The sequence below is a fragment of the Globicephala melas genome, chromosome 7, assembly GCF_963455315.2.
Source record: "Globicephala melas chromosome 7, mGloMel1.2, whole genome shotgun sequence".
In the NCBI taxonomy this organism is placed as follows: domain Eukaryota; kingdom Metazoa; phylum Chordata; class Mammalia; order Artiodactyla; family Delphinidae; genus Globicephala; species Globicephala melas.
Genome location: NC_083320.1, coordinates 1,875,897 through 1,898,980, shown reverse-complemented (window position 1 = coordinate 1,898,980; position 23,084 = coordinate 1,875,897). Strand labels below are relative to the sequence as shown.

The 23,084-nt window shown below is 52.2% G+C and overlaps 1 protein-coding gene across 5 annotated transcripts in view; it reads right to left on the bottom strand.

The window, feature by feature from the left end:
- The window catches only part of HDAC4 (histone deacetylase 4), a 287,553-nt gene that overhangs the window by 135,311 nt on the left and 129,158 nt on the right, over positions 1-23,084 (bottom strand). For 4 of the 5 annotated variants that reach the window (XM_060301614.1, XM_060301612.1, XM_060301615.1 and 1 more), the window contains exon 3: positions 15,820-15,891. In XM_060301614.1, the coding sequence (XP_060157597.1) occupies positions 15,820-15,891 (72 nt within the window). Of the gene's footprint in view, positions 1-15,819; positions 15,892-23,084 lie in introns of those variants that run through there. The other variant, XM_060301617.1, reaches the window with a different exon arrangement.

Below are 23,084 nucleotides of genomic sequence, written 5' to 3'. Positions count from 1 at the left end.
TCCTGGAGACCATCCATTTCTCCTCCGAAGAGCCAGGACAAGACAAGAGCCCCAGACCAGCCTGGCCAACCAAAGCAGGAAGAGAGCCCCGACCGGCCGGCCGGCTGACCGGACCAGTGTCCTCCTACAGCGCTCTCACCGAGGGGCCACACTGCAGCTGCACCGGCTCCGCAATGGCGGTCAGAGTCACTAGATCTTAGCTCATCAGAACCCACCGTGAATAAACAAGAGTGGAGCAGCCTCTCTGGAAGGCAATTTGGGGATGTGCATGAAAATCCCTAAATAAATATTTACACCCTTGACTCCACTCATAAAAATTATGATCTGTCCACAGCAGGCACCCAAATTTATTTTAAATACATAATCCTAATTGTTCAAACGGTCAAATGCATAAACTCTTAAGTATTTACATATACTTCTGATTATGTCCTGTATAGTTTATGCATTTCGGTTAGGACCACATTACGCACAGTTTCACCTTAGCGGTCATGTGAACACTTCCCACATCACTGAATACAGAAATACACATATATGTTTATGTTTATATTTATATATACACACATGTACATATATATGTAATATTTATACTGAAAATTCCGTTCAAGAACAAAAATGGAATGTTCTCATTGACTTTCCTAGAGGAGAAAAGAAAAAAGGGAAAAGTTTCCAAAACACGTTGGCTCTAAATGATTAGGTTGTACTCACACCGCCCTGAGAATAAACAGTACTGATGACATGGCATTTGCTGAGCACTCACACCTGCGCATCCCGGGCGCCTGGACAGCGCAGTGCCAGGCTGCCCCGGTCGAGGTGCTCTGACGCCCACACGTGCTGCGCCCCCGCCCACCGATAGTCAAGCCTTCTGAAGGTGAAGGCTCCCTTAGTCTGGTTCTTAAATTTGATGGGTCTCCTCAGCAGGGGCAGAGCCTGCACGTGAAGCAAGGTCTGTCCGGGCACCTACATCCTCAACAATTTCTAAATGTCACCATCCCTGGTTTGGCAGAAGAGGAGTAAGCAGCAAGACTTGTTTAAACAGGGGCTCCATTTCAGGCCGTTTTCCCCTAGCCCTGGCACGTCATCCCCGTGAGGGGGTCACTGAAAGCTCTCCTCATAAAAATGGAACCCCTTGGCCACCTTGAGGACTTGGGGGCAACCACCAGACAACCCCGAGGCCATGGCAGAGACCAGGCACATCCTCAGCCAGGGTCACTGGCCTCAGAGAGGGGACGGGAACACACCTGTGTGGCCCTGGAGGCCGAGACCAGCCCAGTACTGGCAGGTGGAGGGTTCCCAGCAGCCGACAGCATCACTGCGAAGAGCAAGGGGTCGTGCCCTCCCCTCAGTGAGGACCAAAGTGATGCGATCTTTAGACCCTATTGGTAGAAACCTTAGGCTGAACTTAAAATTCCTTACATTTTAAAAGGAAAGTCATAAAACAAACCAAGAGGTGGGAGAAGAAACTTAATGTATTCATTTTCTCACCCTTCTTAGTGGTCAACAATTACCATTTTAAGGTTAAGAAATCAGTAAATGATAGGTAGTAAGCATATTATTATATGTTACAAAGAGAATCACCTGAATTCAGAATAACACTGCAACTAACAAAATCAGAAAGCGAGCAAGAGCAAAGAGGCCAGAGATCCTGCAGTTTGCTAATGATCTGAGCTCTCATGAGGGACTCACAAACACTGCCAAAAGTTGCCATGTCAAGAAACAGCCATAGAGCTAAATATAGGGGCTTATAAACGGTCCCGGAGTAAGATGTGGAAAGAGGACACGGCCTCCCAAGTGACCAAAAGGACAACACAACTACTGACACTAAACCAAAGAAAAGGCCGGAAAACCCACAAACAAGAAGCCCAGAACCAGAAGCGCTGAATACAGAAAACAGAACATCAAAACTGGATGAAAAGCTTAGAACTAAACACATCTGTTGTGTCACCAAATGTAAATGGGATCTGTTCACACAAAGGTGATCAGATTAGGTAAAAAACAAAACGGAACAGTTACTGTCTACATAGAAAGCAACCAGAACACAACGGGCAAACAGTAACCGAAAGAAATCTGAGGTCAAACTATCAGTATCACAAAGATTAAATCTAAAGCAAATGCTACACAAGATAAGGGCCATTTCACATGTATAAGGTACGCAATTCACCTTAGATAAGAGTGTCCTGGAGATGTGTGCTTTCTAATAAAAGACAACACAGAGAATGCAGAGAAATAAGAAGAAAGGGACAGACACACAGAACTAGCCGGTGATTTGAACTTGCTGTGGTACACCTGACAACAGTGTCATGCGAGGATTTAAAAAATATGACGAACGCTTCAGCTAAGCTACACTTCAAATGCTGCACGATGAAAGAATTTATGCTTTCTTTTTCGGACCCCCCCACAAAACATTTACGAAAACCAATGCCACATAAACACAGAAAGTTTCCAAATACATACACAAATGCCCAACATACAGGCCACGATCCCTGAGCACACGGCAACAGAGTCAGCAATGAATAAAACCAGAAGAAAAACAGAAGTCCAGCTACAGGAAAGCAGAACACCTTTCTCCTGAATACTCCAAATCCAAAATGAAAGTGAAGAACCTTTATGAAGATAATGAGCACATCACCTACCGAAAATTTCAGAAAGTGCTTACAGTGAGCTCAGAGACTTAATCCATAGTCTTGTGCACTTAAGTAATTTTTTTAAAAAGTAACTGAAACAAATAAATTAAGTATTGGACTCAAAGAGTTAGAAAAAGAACTCAAAAATTAAGCCCTATGTTGTTCAAGAAAAAAGAGGAAGAAGATAATAAAGCTTAAAAAAAATTAAAGGAGTTACAGAGTCAGGAAACAGGAAATCCATGGAATGGCTAAAACCCGCCATGGAACGAAGCTTGCCTGTGCTTCCTGGGGGCAAAAACACAGGGATGACAGTTGAAGGAGGCTTCACAAACAAAACGAGAAAAACCCTTCCGTTATGAAAATCTTCAAAGACACACAAAATCAGAGAGGGCTATCGCGAACACCCTCGTATACAGCTTTAACAAGTAATCAAGATTTTGTTTCCTCTATTAACATCCATTTTGGGGGTAACTGCATGGAATAAAATATCTCAACTTTAAACTGATAAAAGAGGCAAAGAATGAGTCATTTTTTAAAAACACAGATTTTTCTCATTAACATTACGAAGCGAAAAAGTTAAGTATAGAGTCACAGGACGTTGCAAAAGCTAGCACGGAGCGGGCCCCAAGCATCCTTCAAGCAGGCTCACTTCCAGCTGCATCTCAGTGTGAGCTGAGAGCAGGACACGGGGGTACTTGGAACTGAACAGCAGCCATTCCCATACACTGTTAGGGCTGCTTGAAATGTACGAGCAACTCAAAACGCTTATTTTCCGCCAAACTTCGCTGGTGGAGAGCCGCCTCTATACCGCCCACCAACTTGGTTTGATTCTCTTCTGGCGCGTGTTTTTCCAAAGGTCCTATTAAATGACAAGCTGAAACTACCGAAGTTGTTATGAGCTTGGAAGAGACAGAGCTTTCCTTAACAGGTCCCTTAAATGGCTTTTTCTCCAGAGTAATAAATACACTGTAACAACAATGCAGAAAGCGTTCCAAACCTGAGTCTACAGAAAACAAAGTGACTTAGATGTAAACGTGGCCCTACACGTGCAGCCCTCCAGGGCCCCAACGACCCCTCCTCTCCCGGGTGGTTCTAAAGGACCCGTAATTCTGGTTCAGGAACACATCCATCATGTCGCTGCAATTTTCCTGGCTTTCCTGAAGCCCGTGATGTTCTTTTCACGGAATCTGGTACGCATAACGGGGCAGGCCATCTGCACTCCTGTGCTCTGTGATTTCAGATGAAGCCAAGTGTTAGATCCCCCCCACTCCCTATTTCAGAACTTCTCCTTAAAGCTCTTTGGAAAACCCTTGGACTGTTTCTAATTTGTTCTGTATCCCCCAAGAAGAGAAACTGTCTTTGGGAAATATTTGCAAGCTCCAATGGAGCAAGAGCTGTAAATAAAAGCCTGGCGTGCAGTTGGGAACTTGGCTTTCGAGAAGCGCACAAATGTGCTTCCGGGAAACTGTAAATAGAAGCGGGCCTGCCCGGTGCAAAACACGGGGCGATGCGCTTTAAGTGCTCACGTACGGAGGCAGCCACCAAAGACAAACGCGAGCCCTGGAAAAAGCGCTGGGCGGAGCAGTCCGTCTGAGACTCTGCGGCGTAATTTTATAAACGGGTGTTACTGAGAACTCTAAGATTATACAACTACAATGCAAAGGCAGTAAAACAGAAACAACAGCAGAATACCCAAGGTCTCATCATTGAGCACCTATTAAAAGCACACCCCCCGGCATTATCTCCTTTGGCCCCCGTGACCCCACGCTGCGGCCCCAGTGGTGACAGGATACACAGATGGGGGACCCAGGCTGGAGAGCTGTCAGCACCTTGCCCAGGTCGCTCAGGCAGTAACTGCACACCTGGGTTCAATCCGGTCGCACCGTCGCAGCCCCTGCACACCTCCACAACCTGCCCACACCTTGGGCCTGGGCTGTGCTCGCCCCAGCAGAACTCACAAGTTACTCTCTGAAAGCCATTTTGCTTACCCTAAGCCCCATGGCTAAAAGCACATTATCTGAAAGTTAAAAATAGTTCCAGTGGTCCAGGAAGGCCACAGATCGCCTTTGCAATCGTCCTTGCCGTTTCAGTTACGCAAGGTCGAGTTTACATGATACAAGGAAGAAAGCATTTCAGAATTTCTGCCTTAGCAACCTCCAGACGTTTGGTTATGTAGTTCACCTAACAGCTGGGCTGCAGTAGGAGCCAATATTACTTAATAGTAACAGCTGAAATATTTAAAAATAGAAGGTGTTTCTTCCACTTGGCAGAAGGAGGGGAGAGGGCAGCAGAGGGCCGCCTGAAGCAGGGCTGCGTTTCTGAAGGTGAGCATCCCCCCCGGGGGTTTCTGGAAACCAAGGTGCCCAACGAGGAATGCAGCATCCTTTCAGGGCTCTGTGGGCCATGGGGGGCAGGAAGGAGGTCAGGTTCAGACTGTAGTGTGTAGAAGGAATACCTGGGATGCTCGTCAAAAAGTCAGGCACTTAACGAACGTGCAGGGAGGTTGGGAAAGTGACTTAGCCTCTGCAGCTACTACCGCCGGTCATGGACGGAGGGCCAGCAGCGCCAGGCAAGCTCCCCGTTACCATCGCTACCGCCATGACTACCGCCAGCACCAGCGAGCCAGTGCGGGGCCCCAAGCTCTGCTACGGAAGGCGGTGGGTGGCCTGTTCCACAACGTGGACCCTCACTCACCTCACCCCGGAGCAGGCGCTCCCGGTTAGGAGAAGTCCACCCAGCAAGCATGACGTGGGGAGAAATGCACTGGTACCTCTAAGAGATCATGGCCTGTAGGACAACATTATAAACAATGTCCAGGACACAGACGGTGCAGGGAGAACCACGCCCTCGGGAGACTTCATTTCCACACTGTCTCGATGCCAACGACTCAAGATTCTCAAAGATGCTCAGCTCCAGCCCCAGTCCCCTCCCGCGCTGGGGCTCAGAGTCCCTTTTCAACACGCCCATGTCCCACACCAGCCCTCACCCTCGCCCATGGGCAGTTCGTGTTCCCCACCTCAATTCACAGCAACTCTGCCATCCAGACACTCAAAGACGAAACCCTGTGGGACCTGGGACCCTTTGCTGCACTGCTGGCACCTGGACACACCTCTCCCTGAGCCACAAAATACAAAAAAAACTATATGGGACTAAAAATAACGGCATGCCTGCGCAGTTGGGGCAAATCATGGACAAAAAGATACAGAAGACCAAAAAACCCAGCCGTCACTTCTGAACGGCCAGGAGCAAAAGCTGGGTGCTGGGCAGGCCCCCTGCACACACCATCACCAAAGGGGTGGGCAGACCACCTAAGCCACACCTCCCGCCCGACCCCATATAAGGAACCAGCTCACGCCCCCTCCCCCCAGGGAGCGAGCAAGGGGAACTTACTTGTTTTCTCTCCCCGCCTGCTGCAGCAGGGGCCCCAGTAAAGCCTGGCCTGAATTTCTCCTCCGGGCTCCAGTCAATTTCTATTGATTGCGGAGGGCCGCGAGCCCTGGTCAGTGTCACCTGGAGTTACTGTCTGCTCCTCTGCACCCCTCCCAGCTCACCTGCCACCTCAGGAAATCCCGCTTACTTCTAAACAGCTCTAGACTCGGAGCAGTTTCAGCCCGCCCACTGTGTCCACGCCAACTCACTGTCTTTACTGGTCGTCTTCTGCTCCCTCCACTCTGATCTGAGCTCCACAAACACAGGGATCTTTGCTTTATTCATACACACACGTATCCCAAGGGCCAAGGGAGGTGACGGGCACCTAGAAGGGCTGATCCCTACGAAAGAGTGGGCGAGTGAGCCCAAAGCCTGCCTTGACAGGGAGGCCTTCCCTGGCCACTTCATTTAAAACTGCAGAAAGCCATCTCACAAGAACTCAGCTGCCCTTAATGGCTTCTTCCTCGCCACAGCATGGAGCACCTTCTAGCATCGTCTGGCGTTCCACACCATCTCCTGCCACCAGGTTGGATTTAAGGAGCGTATTTAGAATCCTGTGCCTGACAACCAGAGGATACAGCTCTTCTAAGGCACATACTGAAGAGTCATCAACACGGGCCATAAGGCAAGTCTCAAACAAGTTCAAAGGCTCAGTAATCTCTAACCATAACACAGTATATTAGAAATCAATAACAAAAAGATTACTTGAAAAAGTCTGTACTTCCAGATGAAAAACACTTCTAAATATCTCATTTTTTCAAAGGAAAAAGAATCATCAAACAAATTTTCAAGAGGCTACAAATTAACTACTGTAAACTACAACTTGAATACTACAAATAGAAGTTACCAAAGCATTTCCATTTGTCTCCAGAGAGAACCACAGAACCTTAAATGCTTACAGCAAGAGGAGGAAAGGCTAAAAATTAACGTGCTAAATGTTCAACCTAAGAATTTAGTACAAGAATATCCACATAAACCCCTCCACCAAAAAAAGCAGAATGGAAATAAGAACAGGAATGAAAGGAGGAGAAAATAAATGTACACGAGTGTCACCAGAGGCAGAGAAGCTGGTTCTTGGAAAGATGACTGAAACAGACAAAGCTGGACCAGACTGACAGCGTGTCCCCGGCTCCGACGACACCAGGTCTGCGTGTACCCTGTCCCGCTAGAAACACAGGCGGTGGGTGGAGGGCAGGCTTGCTCGGGGAAAGACGGACACGGCCAGCTGCTGGACACCGCAGCCTCCCCACCCCTCCGCAGGATTCCCTGGCTGACCATAACACAGCGTGCTCAGTGGGCACCGGTGGGACCGAAAGGAGGACCAGCCCCCTCCCCTTGGGCTCCTGACTCAACCAGCAATACTCCCTCTGCTTCTCCCCGTCTGCCCCGACCAGGCACCACTGCCCAAGGACACCTGGTCAGACCCCAGCCCCACCATGGCGCTTGGGAGCCAGCCTGCCAGGGACACGGAGGGCCAGGGCTTGGGTCTAACGGCTGCTGGACGGTACGAGCTGCTGTGAGGTTTCTCCTTAAACGACCACACTTTACCCTCCCAGGGGGCAGGCTGCTGGCAGGGCTGAATGATACAGCATGTTAAGTGTGACCACTTTCCCAGAAACAATAACAGCCATGGACAAGAGTTAACAAGAGTTGTCTTCCTGACCCTGTGGAGACACAGTTAAGCACTTTTAGACACATTTAAGGGGTTCCCAGACTCTGGATATATCTCATTCACACCGCGTAGCCCTGAAGTACAGAACACAAAACCTGGTAATAAAGAGACAAAAAGATAAAAAGTGCTTTGCCCGCAAATGATGCGCTCACGCATCCAGACCTTCCTGGCATCAGTGATGCTTCCAATGCACAAACAGCAAAACTCCGAGTTGGAAAAATACTGTATCTTCCGCCTAAAAAGCACTTTCAAATACACCATGAGGACATCAAGGTTTAATGCTCTATTTTCTGTATCAACACATATCTTAGGGTCACCACTGCCGGTACCACACCTATTCCTATAAGATGGAGAAACGGGGAGTCGCCGACCTCATCCCGTTGGGCTCGTGCGGACGTGTGGCCAGCTTCAGGCGCAACTGAGCACGCGAGACACCTCCCAGCCAGCCTCCGAGGGCCCGCTACGCCGTGACCGGTAAATGTTTGCTTCTCGTGGTTCCTGTTCCCTCCCCTTCAGGCCCCACAGCAAGCTCCTTCTAACTCTCCGCGTCTATGGCAACAATCACAAAACAAACTTAATGGGGTGCGACAGCTGGTGATAAACATAAATAACCCAAACAATCTAATTTCCACCCTGGTTGGGAAGGCCTTCATCTTCCTCCCTCAAGTGCTGAGGCTACTGAAAGGACACAGCTGGGGAACCAGGAGGATCCTGAAAGGACACAGCTGGGGAACCCGCCATGCGGGGCAGAGTGGGCCTTGGTCGGGTGCCAGGGGTGAGCTCGGCCAGCCAGCCCGTTACGGGGCACCTGAGAGGCACAGGCGGGGCATTTCTGGTGGAAGATGGCAGACCAAACACCATCATTTATCCCCACTCCTCCAGAGCCCACTAAAAAAAATCACCAACACAATTGCAGATAAAAGGCAAATGAGAGAGAACCAAGTCCTACGAGAAAAAACATGGGTGAATAAGGGGCACCTGCCTCACCAGACGTAAGAAACCGAATCAAAGCACCCCGAGGCTCAGGAGTGGCCGCACCAGGACCCCCGACGCAGGAGACGGACCTGTTCCGGGAGCACAGAGGTCCCCAGACCCCTGCGCACCCCACAGAGCAGGAGACTCATCTTCCGGGAAGGGCGAGGGTGCTGCAATGACAGCGCTGCTCGCCGGCTGCGGGTGGCCTGGGTCACGCCTCCCAGCGGGGTGACCAGCCCCACGGAAGACGTGTCAGAGCAGGGCACGGAGCCCCGGCTGCCAGCACCCCCGAACCCCCGAGGGTCCCCAGCCTCTGGTGCTCTGTCCTAAACATGAGTGGACAGGCCAGGAAAACCGTCACCATGGAAGGCAGAGCCCAGGCGGACAGACAACGGCACCTGGGTAGCAACCCGCTGCTCAGGAAGAAGGGCAGCCCCACTGCCCAGACGGCCCTCAGGGTGGAAGGCAGGCCTCGGGCAGACAAGGGAACCGGGCCTCGGTGTCCGGAGGGAAAGCTGTTTCCAAACCCATAATCGCACCCCCTGGTTTGGTGAGATTTGAGTGAACATAACAGGGAAACACAAGGAAGAAGAAGAAAAGAGAAAGTAGGAAAAGAGAAAAGCAACAGAGACAGAGCCCAGCCGGTCCCTCCGGCTCCTGGCGCATTCGGAGCGGACAGCTCCATGGAAGCCCAGACGACGCAGACCATGTAACAGGCGCAGCTCTGTGCCCCGACGGGCTCGCAGCTGCAGGAACCCACACAGCTCCCAGCCTCGGGGCCCTTGCGACCGGCTGTTAGGGCCAAAGGCAGTGAGTGACAGCGGGACGAACGAGGGACGGGGCTGGATTTACGGTACATGACGCAGAAACGCGAGGAGGGCTTGGCTCGCTCTCCTCTGCAAACACCACCGAGAGGCACAGGACCCAAAACCTGGTCCCGTTAAGAACTACCGGGGGGATGATCCATTTCCTAGTGGGTAAATTCCACCGCCAGTGAAGTTATCAGACTCGAGAGGCAGAGGCCTCTGAGGGGAGCGGGCCGGCGCCGAGGCCTGAGTTCCGAAGTACAGCCTCTGTCCCTCTTTCTCTGGAGCTCGGTCCCCAGGCAGAAGGGTGGTTCCTGGGAGCACTTCCTCAGCCTGGGTCCTGAGGGCCGGCGCCGCCACTCTGGTTGTACTGCTGAGGTTCTCGTGGCCACAAATCAAACCCACACGTGCACCTGCACAGCCGTCGGCAGAGAGGCGGGGACTGCCAGCTCATCCGCGGCGACGGGAGTCCTCTCTCCATGGGCCAGGCCCACGTGCCAGGCTCAGCATTAAAGATGGATACGTCAGCATTAAACATTGAGTAGGTCCGGGAGCTTGATGTAGCAAAAAAGCAGGCAGGCTTCTAACCTGGTAATACACAGCATTCAGAGAAAAGCCTGAGCAGATGTGGGTCCTCGTTCTCAACATGACTCCAAGCATTTTTGTTGTTGGGCTTCTCTACACCGGCTGGTTTCGCTTCGTTTTAAACAGCAGTCCTAGGGGCCATCACAAAGGCCTTTGGGCTGGTTGGGGGCGGCAGTCATGCTGGAGGGATCAGCAGAGCCGGGGCGGTGGGCGGGCAGACCACAGGGTACCAGAGAGGCGGAGCGCGGTGAAACAGAAGAGGGACAGACAGCATCGCGGGGCCTCCCGTGTGCCAGATGCCCGCCTGCTTCCCGGGCGCCCGATGCCTCTGCCAGGCCGAGCAGCCACATGGCGCCAGACAGGCAGCCCGGGCTCCGAGGAAGCGCCACACGGCCGAGGGGAGGCAGGTCCTGCTGCCCGGCCCCCAGGCCTCGCGGTAGCTCTGCTGGGCCCAGCCCTGCCCCTGCCCTCACTTCTCCTAACACGGAGCCCCGAGTGGGGGCGCAGGGATGGAGCTCTCGGCAACGGGGTGAGGAGGAGAAGGAACAGGACAAAAAGACATCCTGCGTCTGTACCACGTGCGATGCTGCCCCTGGCTGGCACGGCGGCGTTCCCAGACAGAGGCACTGCCCACGGGCGCTCACCAATCTGGTGGGCGAGGGGACAGGTGTAGGGGCTGGGAGTGAAGCAAGTGGCCAGAGAGAAAACGGGGAGGCTCTGAAGACTCCCAGGAGGACAGCCCGGGAGACCAGGAGGGGCTGGGGAAGGGCAGCCTTGGGAATTCTGCGTGGTGATGGGGAACCTGGAACCTGGGGATGGATCCCTGGGTGTGACACCTGGGGAACAAGGCGGTGACACAGGAGAACAGTGCAGGACGGCGCCCCCTGGTCCAGAACCACTCTTGGCTGTAAATCTACCTGTTCCCCCAGGCGACCCTGAGGCGTTTCCAAACAGCTCATAGATGCACGCAGCAAGGCAGGGCCTCCACGGCCGGGGCCGTGATGACACTCGGGCTCTGAAGCCACGTGGGCTACAGACGCTGAAACCTGGCCTTTACGTCATGACGACTCACCAGGCCCGCACATGAACTTGAAGGAGGGAAGTGGAAAAATTCTCAACCTTTGTTTAAACTAAGCAAACAAACTATAGGAATCCTTTTCTAATTTTTCAAACTGTTGGAATTTACTTTATGTCTCTGTGTTCTATATTTTCATTTTCCTCCACAAATTAAAACAAGCTCATAGGAAAAGCAAGGCAGGCAACCGCTTTGGCTCGAGCACGTGCTCTGTGCCCCACTGCGCGCCTGCCCGCTCTCTGCTGCAGCCAGAGGGCAGCCGGCCTGCGGGCCAGCGGGGAGCTGTCACCCAGCGATGGGCCCTTGGCCTGCAGAGAAGAGCAATGTGCAGAGTCGGGCCTGGCCCCAGAACGAGGAGACCAAGGTCCGCTCCCCTCCTGGTGTGCAGCAGGCGGCAGCCTTAGGGGCCCCCAAAGGTGGCCCACGACGCTTTACTGTGCTACACCTCAACCCCAGAAACCCAGCTTTGCATGAAAAACACACAGAGGAGGATCCGGTGAGAAGTAGGACAAGTAAGGTTTTGCGGGGGATTTATGGTCACCGTGAGGAACGCTTCCTGTGCCATGAAGGGGCGTCTGCAGCCTCCCCCGAGGTCACGTGTGTCCTCACGCTGGCGTCTGCTTCGCATTCTCTCTCGCCAAACCAAACCGAACAACAAGAACAACACGACATGCCCGGGAGGCGTGGGAAGTTTCAGGCACCAGCTAACCTCAGGTAGCTCCTGTTCTAAAATTCGAGGACGGTCAAGCCATTCAGTAACCCCTTTGACAGTGCAGTGGTCAAATACTCTGTAAGATTTGGGAATCCGTGGCTAGAGCCAAACCGCACTTTTTAAAAATTAGTTTGGATAAGTTCTCTAGAGTTGGGGTAGTTTCTTCAAGTTTCCAGAATTTTCTTTTAAAAATTATACCCCTGTTATACAGCCTTGAAAGAAAACCTCGATAACTCTGACTGAAACCCATGTTTACGATGAGGGCGATGGAGCCCGTAGCAGAGGCTCCTCTCCAGTCAACACCCCATCCTTAAAGACCCGCTGGTCCAGAGGTCCCCAGCATTCCCCAGTGATCGTTTGCTCCAGCGGCACCCCTGGAGAGCAGAAATGGGTCCCTGCCCCGTAACTGACACGCCGGGTGACCCTGGGGAAGCGGCCCTGCCACTCGCCTCTGGCGGGGAACAGGCAGGAAGGGCGCGGGGCCCTGCAGCAGGCCACCACGGTGGGCGCCTCGACATGCCTCCCGCTGCCCCTCAGGGCTGCTTTCCTCCCCCTTCCTCCTGGGCACTGAGGCTTCTCCTCCAGCCGCTTCACTCCACCCAGGCGCTGAGCACCTACACTATCCAGCTCCGAGGGAGCTCAACTTCCAGGTCTGGAACCAGCATCCTGCACACTCACTACAATGTCTCTTTTCTACACGAAACATGCCTTTTGCTTTTATAATCAGGGAAAAAGTACGTTACTTCCCAAAAAAGTCAAAGTGACTCAGAAATGAAGGACTGAAGTGTTTTTCAAGTCCGCTGGCACAGGCAAGTGTGTGATCTCTCTCCTAGAGGGCCACCTCTCACCTCTTCCTCTGACCTCAAGCCCCACCATCTCTCCCGACCGAACTCTGAGCTTCCAGGGAACCCTCCACGGCTCCCGCCACCCTGTCTGCGCCCCCAAGTCCCCACCCAGGAAGGAAAAGGACAACCTCCCAGGAAGGGTGAAATGGTGTACCCTCATTCATAACTTGTGACACTCCATTTAGTCCAAAAAAAAAATGAAGAAATATGATGCACACACAGAACAAGAGTAATGAAGAAGTTGCAACTAAGTGGTAGGCAAATGGTTATGTTTTCTCGCTTTTACAACAGAACTATTTCACAGCGAAAAACTTTAAAACAAGAAAAAAAGAAACACAAAAAGAAGGGAAGGCTTGTTTGCATATAAAAAGGGGGAAGGTGGAGGAATCAGAATGAATCCAAAATAAAGAGCATTTTAGCCTGTTCCTTCTACAAGACAAACTTTTCTAGTAAGAGATATTCTTGTAGGAATTACCTCAAGTCTCAAGTCAAAATGGCCCCAAAATAGAAGGTATGAATAGTGCTTTTTTATTTGAAGTAAGACTTCACAAGGACTAACGTATTTAAAGAGAACCATTATCAGAAAGATGGTCGAGCATGCTGCCACGAATGGCCAGGAACAGACGAGACATGAGCAGAGATCCAGGAGAGGAGGGCCCCGTGGGCCCTCCTCCACGCACAGCAAAAGCTGTACGTTCAAAGGAACAAGCTCCCACGGTGAATGTCTGAGTGATTCCTGCAAATTATACGCATGTATCAGTTTGTTTTCGGACCACCGAGAGTCAAAAGAGTACTTAAGATTAAACTCAATGGTTGGAAAATGTGCAACAGCAAACTGGGATCGACATAAAAATACATCTAAAAATGTTTCCACTCCCGTATCATAAAAATGTGGCTTTACAGAAATCGTTGTACTAATTTTCAAATTATTACGTAAGCTGAGATTCACATTTCTTTGTAGAACGTAATTTACAGTGGTTGGAATGACCAAAAATGGAGTGTAGAGAATGCCCTTCACTTCAGCAGCTTCTAAGGCTCAGCTCACGGAGAAGCCTCCGCAGCCGGCCTGGGGAGCGCAGTCCCGTGTACACCCCTCCTTCTGCTGCCGGCTGCTCACAGGCATCGCGCCCCCCCAGCAGAGTCACCCTGAAAACACTGACCCCCGATGACACCAGCAAGCACAGCCTCGTCCTCTGACTTTGACCAATGGAATCTGGAGGTGCAGTGTTACCGGCTCCAATCTCACCGGGGCCCCCTCCCCGATATGCCGTCTCTCAAGTGGGGCACTTCCTCCAAAAGAAGAGAAGGGGTGTAACAGACCCCAGGGGCTGTCCTAGCATCTGAACACCAGCACTGTCACAGCCACGTCCCATGCCTGTTCAGTACCCGCCCACAGGACATTAAGAGATGACGTTTCTCCAGGAACTACTAAAAATCAGACACGTAGACTTGATCTCTGTCAGAATCCTGCGGAGTCGGCATTACGATCCCATCGAGGAAACAAAACCGAGACACTCGGCGGCTTGCCTAGAGTCACACGGTCAGCGGGTCACCAGGATTCCAGGTCCCATCCGTCCAGGACTGCAGTCCATGGTCGGTCTGTACGTGGAGCCGGGAAGCCCATACGAAGTCTCAACCAGCAGGGTGCGCTTCTCAAGCCAGAAGACGAACTTGAAGCCCACCCACTTTCTGGTTCACTTGGAAACCACCTTTTCACAGTCTATCAAGCTACTGAAAAGCTTCTTCCTCCATCCCACACTGGGCGAGCACCAGGAAACTGTCTGAAAATGCCCAAGCTACACAAGGCACCGGCAAATGAACTCAAGAGAAAGGGAAATCAGCACTGCTTCCCTTGCTGGGGCCCAAATGAGAGAGAGCATCTTGGTCTTCAGCTGCTGTTTCCAAGCCCTCTCCCCTGCCCTGCCCCCAGCGTCCTCAGTTAACAAGTACCCTGCTCCACGGGTGGGTGGAGGGTGAGGGAGAGGCGTGGGCACCGCTGCAGGAGGCCGGAGCGCCGCAGACAAACAACCCGAGCTTCGCGTCGGGGAGATGCCAAAAGCGATCCCTGGCAGGCTTCAGAGAATCTCTATGCGAAGAAAGAAATCTCTTCTCTGACACTTCCAGCCCTGCCTCAAGCTTTGGTTTCTTTTTAAGAGGATGGGGAAGGTGAGGCGACGGGTGGGTCAGCCGGGCGCTGGGGCAGAGGCAGGCATCTATGTGCCCCCCATCTCTGCCAGGCCTGCCCACGGAGAGAGCGGGCAGAGGGGGGACAGGAAGGCTGGGGTTCAGGAGGTGCCGCGAGGAACAAACCACAGAGACGGAGGCCTCCGGACACAGCAAAGGCGAGGGGCCAGCAGTGTCGCCCTCAAAACACCGGCTTAGGAGCATATGTGGAACGCTGACAACGGTTCCCTTCCATACACCCTAGGCCTTCAAGAGGCTCGTTTTAGTCTCAATAAGGCGAAGGAGCCCATGAAGAACGGCATCTGGGCTCTGAGTTGAAATCCTGGAGGACAGTAGATGGAGGGTTAGTGTTGTACAAAAAGAAAAAGAAAAAGCTCCCACGGCCGTGTGGATTCGGAAAACATGGCCTATGGCGTGATATTTAGGAATATCATATATGGAATGAGAGATTTCTAATCACGGCTGATGCTTTTTCGTCAATTACACATGGAAAGCTGCTTAGGAGACATCACTGACTCACTCTCCCCCGAGGAGCCTGGGGCCCTGGACCCAGCGTGACCTGCCCTGCAGTGTCCCCCAGCTCAAGCTCAGCGCTCTTCCCCCAGACTCTCGTACAGCTCAGGGCCTGGAGTTAGACCCAAAACAAGCAGTTCTTACCTTTGGGAAGGACACACCCCATCGGAGCTCAAGACAGAAAAGAGGCCCTGCGTGTCTGTGCCACTTACTTAGGAAGCATTAAGCGAAGCCCACGACATTTCCAAAACCAGTGGCCTATTTTTACCCCAGGAAAGAGCAGCCAACTTCCGTGGGCCTGAGACCCCACCCCTTTCTCTCCAGAGCCCCCCAGGACAGCGGAGACCCAAACACCCCTTCCGTGGCGCCTGGTGCGCAGCAGGGCTGGGCGTGCCGACTTACCCGAGCCGGGCATGTGGTTCACGCGGGCAGGGTTGAGCAGCTCCACCGGCTGGTCTCGGCCAGAAAGTCCATCTGGAGGACAGAGAAAGCATTTGGCTTCAGAAACTGCTCGCATCTCAATTAAAACACTTTACACTCCTGGCCTGCAAGGAGCACTTCCTTGCAAACAATGGAAGTGCACGTGTCCTTCTCACTTTTAAAGGAGACCGGTGTCATTTTTATTTGCGGAGTCAGAAAATAAAAGACCCTTTGTCGAACATCCCAACCGGTCCCCATCTCGAAAACGGCAAACACCAATTCCTGGCCTGAGGGCGTCCGGCCGAGCTGCTGTGTTTTGACTTCTTTTCAGCAGCCACCTGATACCACTCAGCGTTTCTGCAGAGACCACAAGCAGTAGGATGAAGGCAGAAGAGTTACTCATCCTCTTCCCAGACATGGACCCGTGGCCGAGGGCCACAGCGGCAGCCCCCGGAGGCTCCGGCGGCGAGGGCTGCCGTGGCTGTTGCCCGCTTGCGGGACAGTCAAGGAAACTAAGACAAACAAACCCGCTCTTAGGAAGACACTGGGCCAGGTTCTCACAATGGAAGGAATCGTTTCTTCCAGGTCCATCTTTCGATCGCGTTCTGACTGCAAAGATGGCACCGAAACCACACCCCCTCCACCTGGCACAGGCTGCCTTTAGACCACATTCCCTCAGACAGACAAGAAGGAAACTTCGGCAAAACTTCCAGGAATCACACTTTTGGTGTAAAATTAGCTTCTGACAACTGGTGTGAACGCCCGCAGGGACAAGCGCGTCATTACTGACGCTGACGTGTGGTCGGTCACACTCGTTACTGATTTTACGGAGAAAGCACTGGTTTCCCAGAGCAGCCATCGGCCCCCTCGGGCCGACTTGCAAATCATGACAGAAACACTTAAGAGCGCAGGTCTACTGACTCTGTACTAAAACTCTGCTTTTTGCCCCTAATGGACAGCACCTCAGGCAGCCTTCGAATGCAGTGTTCCATGACCCGTGTGTGTCTCTGGAGAGGTTCAAAGTCCAAGGACGAGAACAATGACCCCGAGGAGACCCCAAAGCGTCTCCTGAGAACTGCAGACCCTCCCAAGGAAGCGGGGAGGCCTGTGAGCCGCGCTCCCACACCCTCGGGGAAAACGAGCTGCTCCCATGCAGTGCCCGGCCACTCCCGAGCCACGACGCGGGGACTCAAACGCTGGGATCCGGGGTCTCCTCTCCACAGCCAGCCACCCCTCCCCCATTCTGGCAGCTCACAAGACACTGGGCATATGTGGGGTTAGGACAGTCCAGGCTCCCCGAGGCAGGACGAGGACTGGGGGCCACACTCATGCCCAGAAGCAGACCAGGCCCGACCGTCTGCACCAAGGCTTCTCTCCAGGCATATGACCCACCCTGACATGGTCTGACGCTGACCTGTGGGCCTAATGCCATGTCCTGTGAGCCCCTTCACTGCCCCTCAGAAAGGGGCCTCAAGAGCTTCCCTGGTGGCGCAGTGGTTGAGAGTCTGCCTGCCGATGCCGCGGAGTGGCTGGGCCCGTGAGCCATGGCCGCTGAGCCTGCGCGTCCGGAGCCTGTGCTCCGCAACGGGAGAGACCACAGCAGTGAGAGGCCCGCGTACCGCAAAACAAACAACAACAAAAAAAAGGGGCCTCAAGACAGTGATCGAAAGCACTTTCAAGCCTTTCTTTCTGAGCGTGAATAAGTGAAATGAAAATTTCATTTTCAGAACTAGAAGATTCAGGAAAGTCTAAACGTATTTTTAAAAATCCTAATCCCACAGTAAATACTTTCAGAAACACCAAAAATGGCTTTTGAAAATCCTAGTCCTGCCACCATTTTCTGAGGGCAGGGCCAGGAGCTGGGTGCTAGAGGGCCACCCTGCCGGCCCTGCAGCTGCGTCCGACCAAGCCCAGGGCGTTCCCTCTGGTGCCACCACACCTGGCGTGTCCCCCCAAAACCGTCACCTCCTCAGTGTTCTCCTTGAGCTTCCACCTGAGCCAGTTCTAGAACCAGACACAGTTTAGAGACCCAGAACCCAAAACCCAGCACAGCTGCCTCGTTTGGCAAACGAGGAAATTCCAGCTTCCGGGCCGGCAGGAGCGCTGGGCCTGCACCCCGGCTCGTGTGAAGGCCTTTCTGGAGTCTGGATCGAGCTGCTTGTGTCTGCCCCAAGCCCTGCAGGTCCACTTGCTCCAGAGCCACATGCCCGATGATGCCTGATAACACGCGACTTTCAGCCACGCTGAAGCGGGAAGACACGTCAAGTAGCGAGAGCCCGTGATGCTGGTACGCCGCCAGCAGCCCGTGCCCGTCCCTCGCCCTGCTCCTCTGCAGACCCCACCCACCACCCTGACGCCCCCAGCACACCGCACGTTCCTCACTCTGAATGGAGGATCACAGAAGCCAAACAGTAAGAGGTCTTTTCACAGAAGGCAGTAGATAGAACGGCACTGGGCAGAGACCTGAACCAAGAAGGGACCGGGCACCGGGAGACGAGGCCAGAGAAGGGACGATAACACCAGCCTCCCAGTCCCGGCCCCGGAGTCTCCCGCTAGCTGGTCTGGGTGCTCGAGGCTGGCAGGCCCGGGTGTGCGGCCCTGGGCACGCGGTGAGGACCCTGACATCACAGGGTGAAGACCCAGTCTGAGAACACGGAGGCATGCAGGGCCCTCTCGAGTCCCTGGAGGATTCAGATCTAAACATGGAGGGAAGATATACCAAGTCCACGGACACCTGTAGCAGGGCCCTGCGCGGCAGGGGCTGCTCAGCACGTACACGACAGTTTGAGGCACAAACGTCAGCTGTGGGGACAGATGTGATGCAGCATTGTTGCTCCGTGTCACGGGGACCAGAGCTGGTGACAAATACCACCGAGGGCCTTACACGTCCAATTGCGTATCACAGGGCTCACAAAACAAACCTGAGGCTGTGAAGCTGGACAAAACCCCAGAACAGAGCAGGGACAGAGAAACCGCATTTGAAGGGGCAGGGGCTACAAGGGCCGGGGAAGACGGCTTAGAGCCCAGACGTAAGCGCCACCAGCACGTGACCACGTAGCCACGGAGCACAGAGCAGCCAAGAAAGCAACGCAAGGAACCAAGGAGAAGGGATGGGAGCACGGCCTCCTCTCGGCCCGCGGAACACCCCTGCAAGCAGGCTTCCGCCCTAACCCCTCTCCACTTCAGAGTCTAATTTTGGAAACATCGCTGCATGGGACTGCGGTACTTCGTGTCCTCAAGCGGCATTTTATTTGGCGCAGGGAGCTGGCGGAGGAGCACACATGCGGAAGAGAAGCAGGGAGCACGAGGGTCCTCCGTGTCTCCCTCACCACGTGACTCTTCCGTGAGTGACCACAACGCACACGGTGGCACACGGGACGGCAGCGGACACGTGATCACGCTCGCACAGAAACAGCACGGCCCACTTAGAGACGATGGGGTCCAACTTAAAAGCAACGCTTGGCTGTAATTCAGTGTGATGGGCAGGGGGTATCTCTAACTAGAATCGTAGCCTTTGGAGCCAAAGGAACCTAACTCGCAACTCTTCTGGCCTATTCCCCGCCTTTACACATGGGAAAGCAGCCCTGCAGGGCTGAGCAATGTCCGCGAGATCATGTACTTAGCACCCCAGAACCTGGCTCTGTTGCAACTAGGCCAGACACAAGCCTGAACTGGGCCTTGTACTCTGTACTCTGGTACTTAGCCAGACCTGTGCCGTTCAACCAGGCCTTCCAGTCACCAAGACCGAGTCCCCCCACAACCCCTAGGAATTTGCCCTCATCTGGATTAAGAAAGAAAGAGAGGGAAGAAAGTTGAGAAAGATAGGAAAACAGCAGGAAAAAAAAAAAGAAAAGGGGGGAGAAAAAGAAATGAAAGCATATCATAGTTGTAATTCCCCACTTTTCAGGTTCAGTCTTCTAAAATTTCTAGAAAACAGCAAAAGAGTTCATAGAATCTTCTCTGGAAGAAGAGGTAAGTGACAATATTAACACTATTATGTCTCCCAATCCATGAACATGGAATGGAATATCACTTCATTTCATTTCTCTCAAAAATGTTTTAGAATTTTGGTGTAGAGATCTTGAACACCTTCAGATTTATTACCAGACATTTGATGTTTTAAGTAAAATATTATAGGTAGTATTTTCAATGTCAATTTCTCTCTGCTGATATACAGAAATACAATCAAGTTTTATATATTGGCTTGGTGCTATAGCGTCTGGTTAAACTCATATTCATTCTAATCGCTTACCTGAAGTTAGTCTGAATTTTCTACATGCAGAATCATGTCACCTACGATAATGACAGTTTGTTCTTCCTCTCCAGACCTGATGCTTTTTCTTTCTTTTTCTTGCCTTATTCTACAGCTCACATCTATGGTACATTATTGAATGGAAATAGCAAAAGAGGACACCCCTGTCTTGTTTCTGATCTTACTGGGAATGTTTTCAATACTTCACCTAGCGTAAGTATAACACTTGCTGTAAGTTTCTGACAGATAACTTTATTAAGTTAAGCAAAGTCCCTTCTATTTCTACTTTGCAAAGGCTACTTTAAAATCATGTATGTGTGCTTAACTTTATGAAGCTTTTCTGTATCGATTCATATTGTTAAATAATTTCCCCTTTCATCTGGTAACTTCCTTTTCTCATGTCAAACCAACCTGCATTCCTGGGATAAACCGACTTGGTTGTGTCCAGTGAGTTCTGAGGCAAAGGAAAGGAACTAAGTCGTACAGATATAGGGGATTCGAGTGCGGCCTGAAATCTTTTCTACTTTTGATTCCAGAGAGTTGGAGCCCTAGCCACACATGCCAGCCTTAGTTCCACACTTGTTCTTTGGTCAGGTGCATAAAAGAGCTGGAAAATTAATATTATAAAATGTGCTTAGTGGGGCTTCTTCGATGTAGGTCACCAAAATGAAATGGGGGTGACGAGGCTGCCTGTCACCCACTTTATATGACAGCAGGGCACGCACAACTCATCCTTCTCACAGAGCTGTTTCCAGACCGGCGGCCGCGGAACCTTCGGTATTTGGCAGCAGTAATAACTCAAAGTCTTCATTCCAGCCCATTTTCCTGTCCCTTTTTATCATACAAGCCTTTTATTTTAGAACAGGTGTGGATTTACAGAAAAATTTAAGAAGTACAGAGAGTCCTCACATACTCTGCACCCTGCTTCCCCTGTGATGAACATCTTACATTAGTATGTCTGGGGTGTCGTTAACTGAAGTCCATGCTTCTCTCAGGTTTCCTTGGCTGTCCCCTAGTGCCCTCTTGCCGTCCCAGGACCCCACCCAGGACCCTGCATGACATTCAGTCATCACCTCCCCTCAGCCTCCTCTGGGCTGTGATGGTTCCTAGCACGTTCCTTGTTTTTGATGACCTTGGCAGTGGAGGAGTACGGGTCAGGTGGTTTGTCGAATGCCCCTCAATTGGGATTGTCTGATGTGCTCCTGATTGGACCAGGGCTGTGTGTTTGGCAAGAAGACCACAGAGGGGAAGTGCCACGTCCATCCTGTGGCACCACATCCCACCGACACGGCGCACCCACTGATGCTGACCTTGGCCACCCGGCAGAGGTGTGTCCACCAGGTCTCTGCACAGTAAGACCTGTGGCATCCTTTCCATATGACACTCTTTGGAAGAAAGCCACTATACACTGCCCACACTTGTGAAAAGGCCCGAGCTTTCCTTGCCGCACGACTTCTCAGGAGTTAGTACGAGTGGACCTGCTCCCAAGGAGGTAGTGGGAACACCGGGGACAGAGGGCAGCCCAGTTTTGGGTCCCAAGGGAGGAAGCAGAAGCCCGGGTACAGAGGGGCAGGGCTCAGCCAGAACTGCAGCTGGTGCTCAGGGGGGCGGGCGGGAGGCCAGGCCCTCGGTCTGCATTTCCCAGACTCATCTTTGAAGGCTTGTGTGAGAATTAATTCTTATCTTGAGGGCTTCCCGGGGCCTGGGGAGAAGCTGGAATATTTTCTCGCAGTAAGAATGATGGTATGCCTCCCCTTCACCCCGTTTCCTCTTCCTTCTGATCTGTCGTGAATTCAGATCTTACAGAGAACTTGCCAGAAGGTCTGCAAAGGAAAGGGGGTTCCGCCCTAACAGATGTCTGAGTCTGGGTTTTCCCTCTGCCGCCCAGATCCTTAAGGCTCCTGTACGTCTGTGATGAGGGTCTGGAGGGTGAGGTGGCCCCGTTTCCTGGACACGGAGCCTCAGCCGAGAAGCAGGAGGCTTTCAGATCTGGAGCCGCACGTGGGCCAGGCCTGGGGAGACCAGTGCTGGGGGGCGGAGGCGCTGAGCTCCCTCATTTGGGGCCACTTCGAGGGCTGATCCTGCAGGACAGAAGCCCCGGGTCCCTACACACCAACTTAAGGAGGAAAGGCAGAATTCCTGCGGTGGTGATATTTGCGTTGCTGTGTGTGTGTGCTACTGTAAAACTTGATGGAGAACAGTATGGAGGTTCCTGAAAAAACTAAAAATAGAACTACCATACGAGCCAGCCACCCCCCCATGGGGCATATACCCTGAGAAAACCGTAATCCAAGAGTCATGTAGGGCTTCCCTGGTGGTGCAGTGGTTAAGAATCCTCCTGCCAATGCAGGGGACATGAGTTCGAGCCCTGGTCCGGGAAGATCCTACATGCTGCGGAGCAGCTAAGCCTGTGCATCACAACTACCGAGCCTGCACTCTAGAGCCTGTGAGCCACAACTACTGAGCCTGTGCTCTACAGCCTGCAAGCCACAACTACTGAGCCCGTGCGTCACAACTACTGAGCCTGTGCTCTAGAGCCCTTGAGCCACAACTACTGAAGCCCACGTGCCACAACTACTGAAGCCCACGTGCCACAACTACTGAAGCCCATGTGCCTAGAGCCCGTGCTCTGCGACAAGAGAAGCCACCGCAATAAGAAGCCCACGCACCGCAATGAAGAGTAGCCCCCGCTCGCCGCAACTAGAGAAAGCCCGCATGCAGCAATGAAGACCCAACACAGCCATAAATAAATTAATTAAATTAAAAATATATATATATTTTTTTTGTTTTAAAAAAAGAGAGTCATGTACCCCAATGTTCATTGCAGCTCTATTTACAATAGCCAGGACATGGAAGCAACCTAAGTGTCCATCAACAGATGAATGGATAAAGAAGATGTGGCACATATATACAATGGAATACTACTCAGCCATAAAAAGAAACAAAATTGAGTTATTTGTAGTGAGGTGGATGGACCTAGAGTCTGTCATACAGA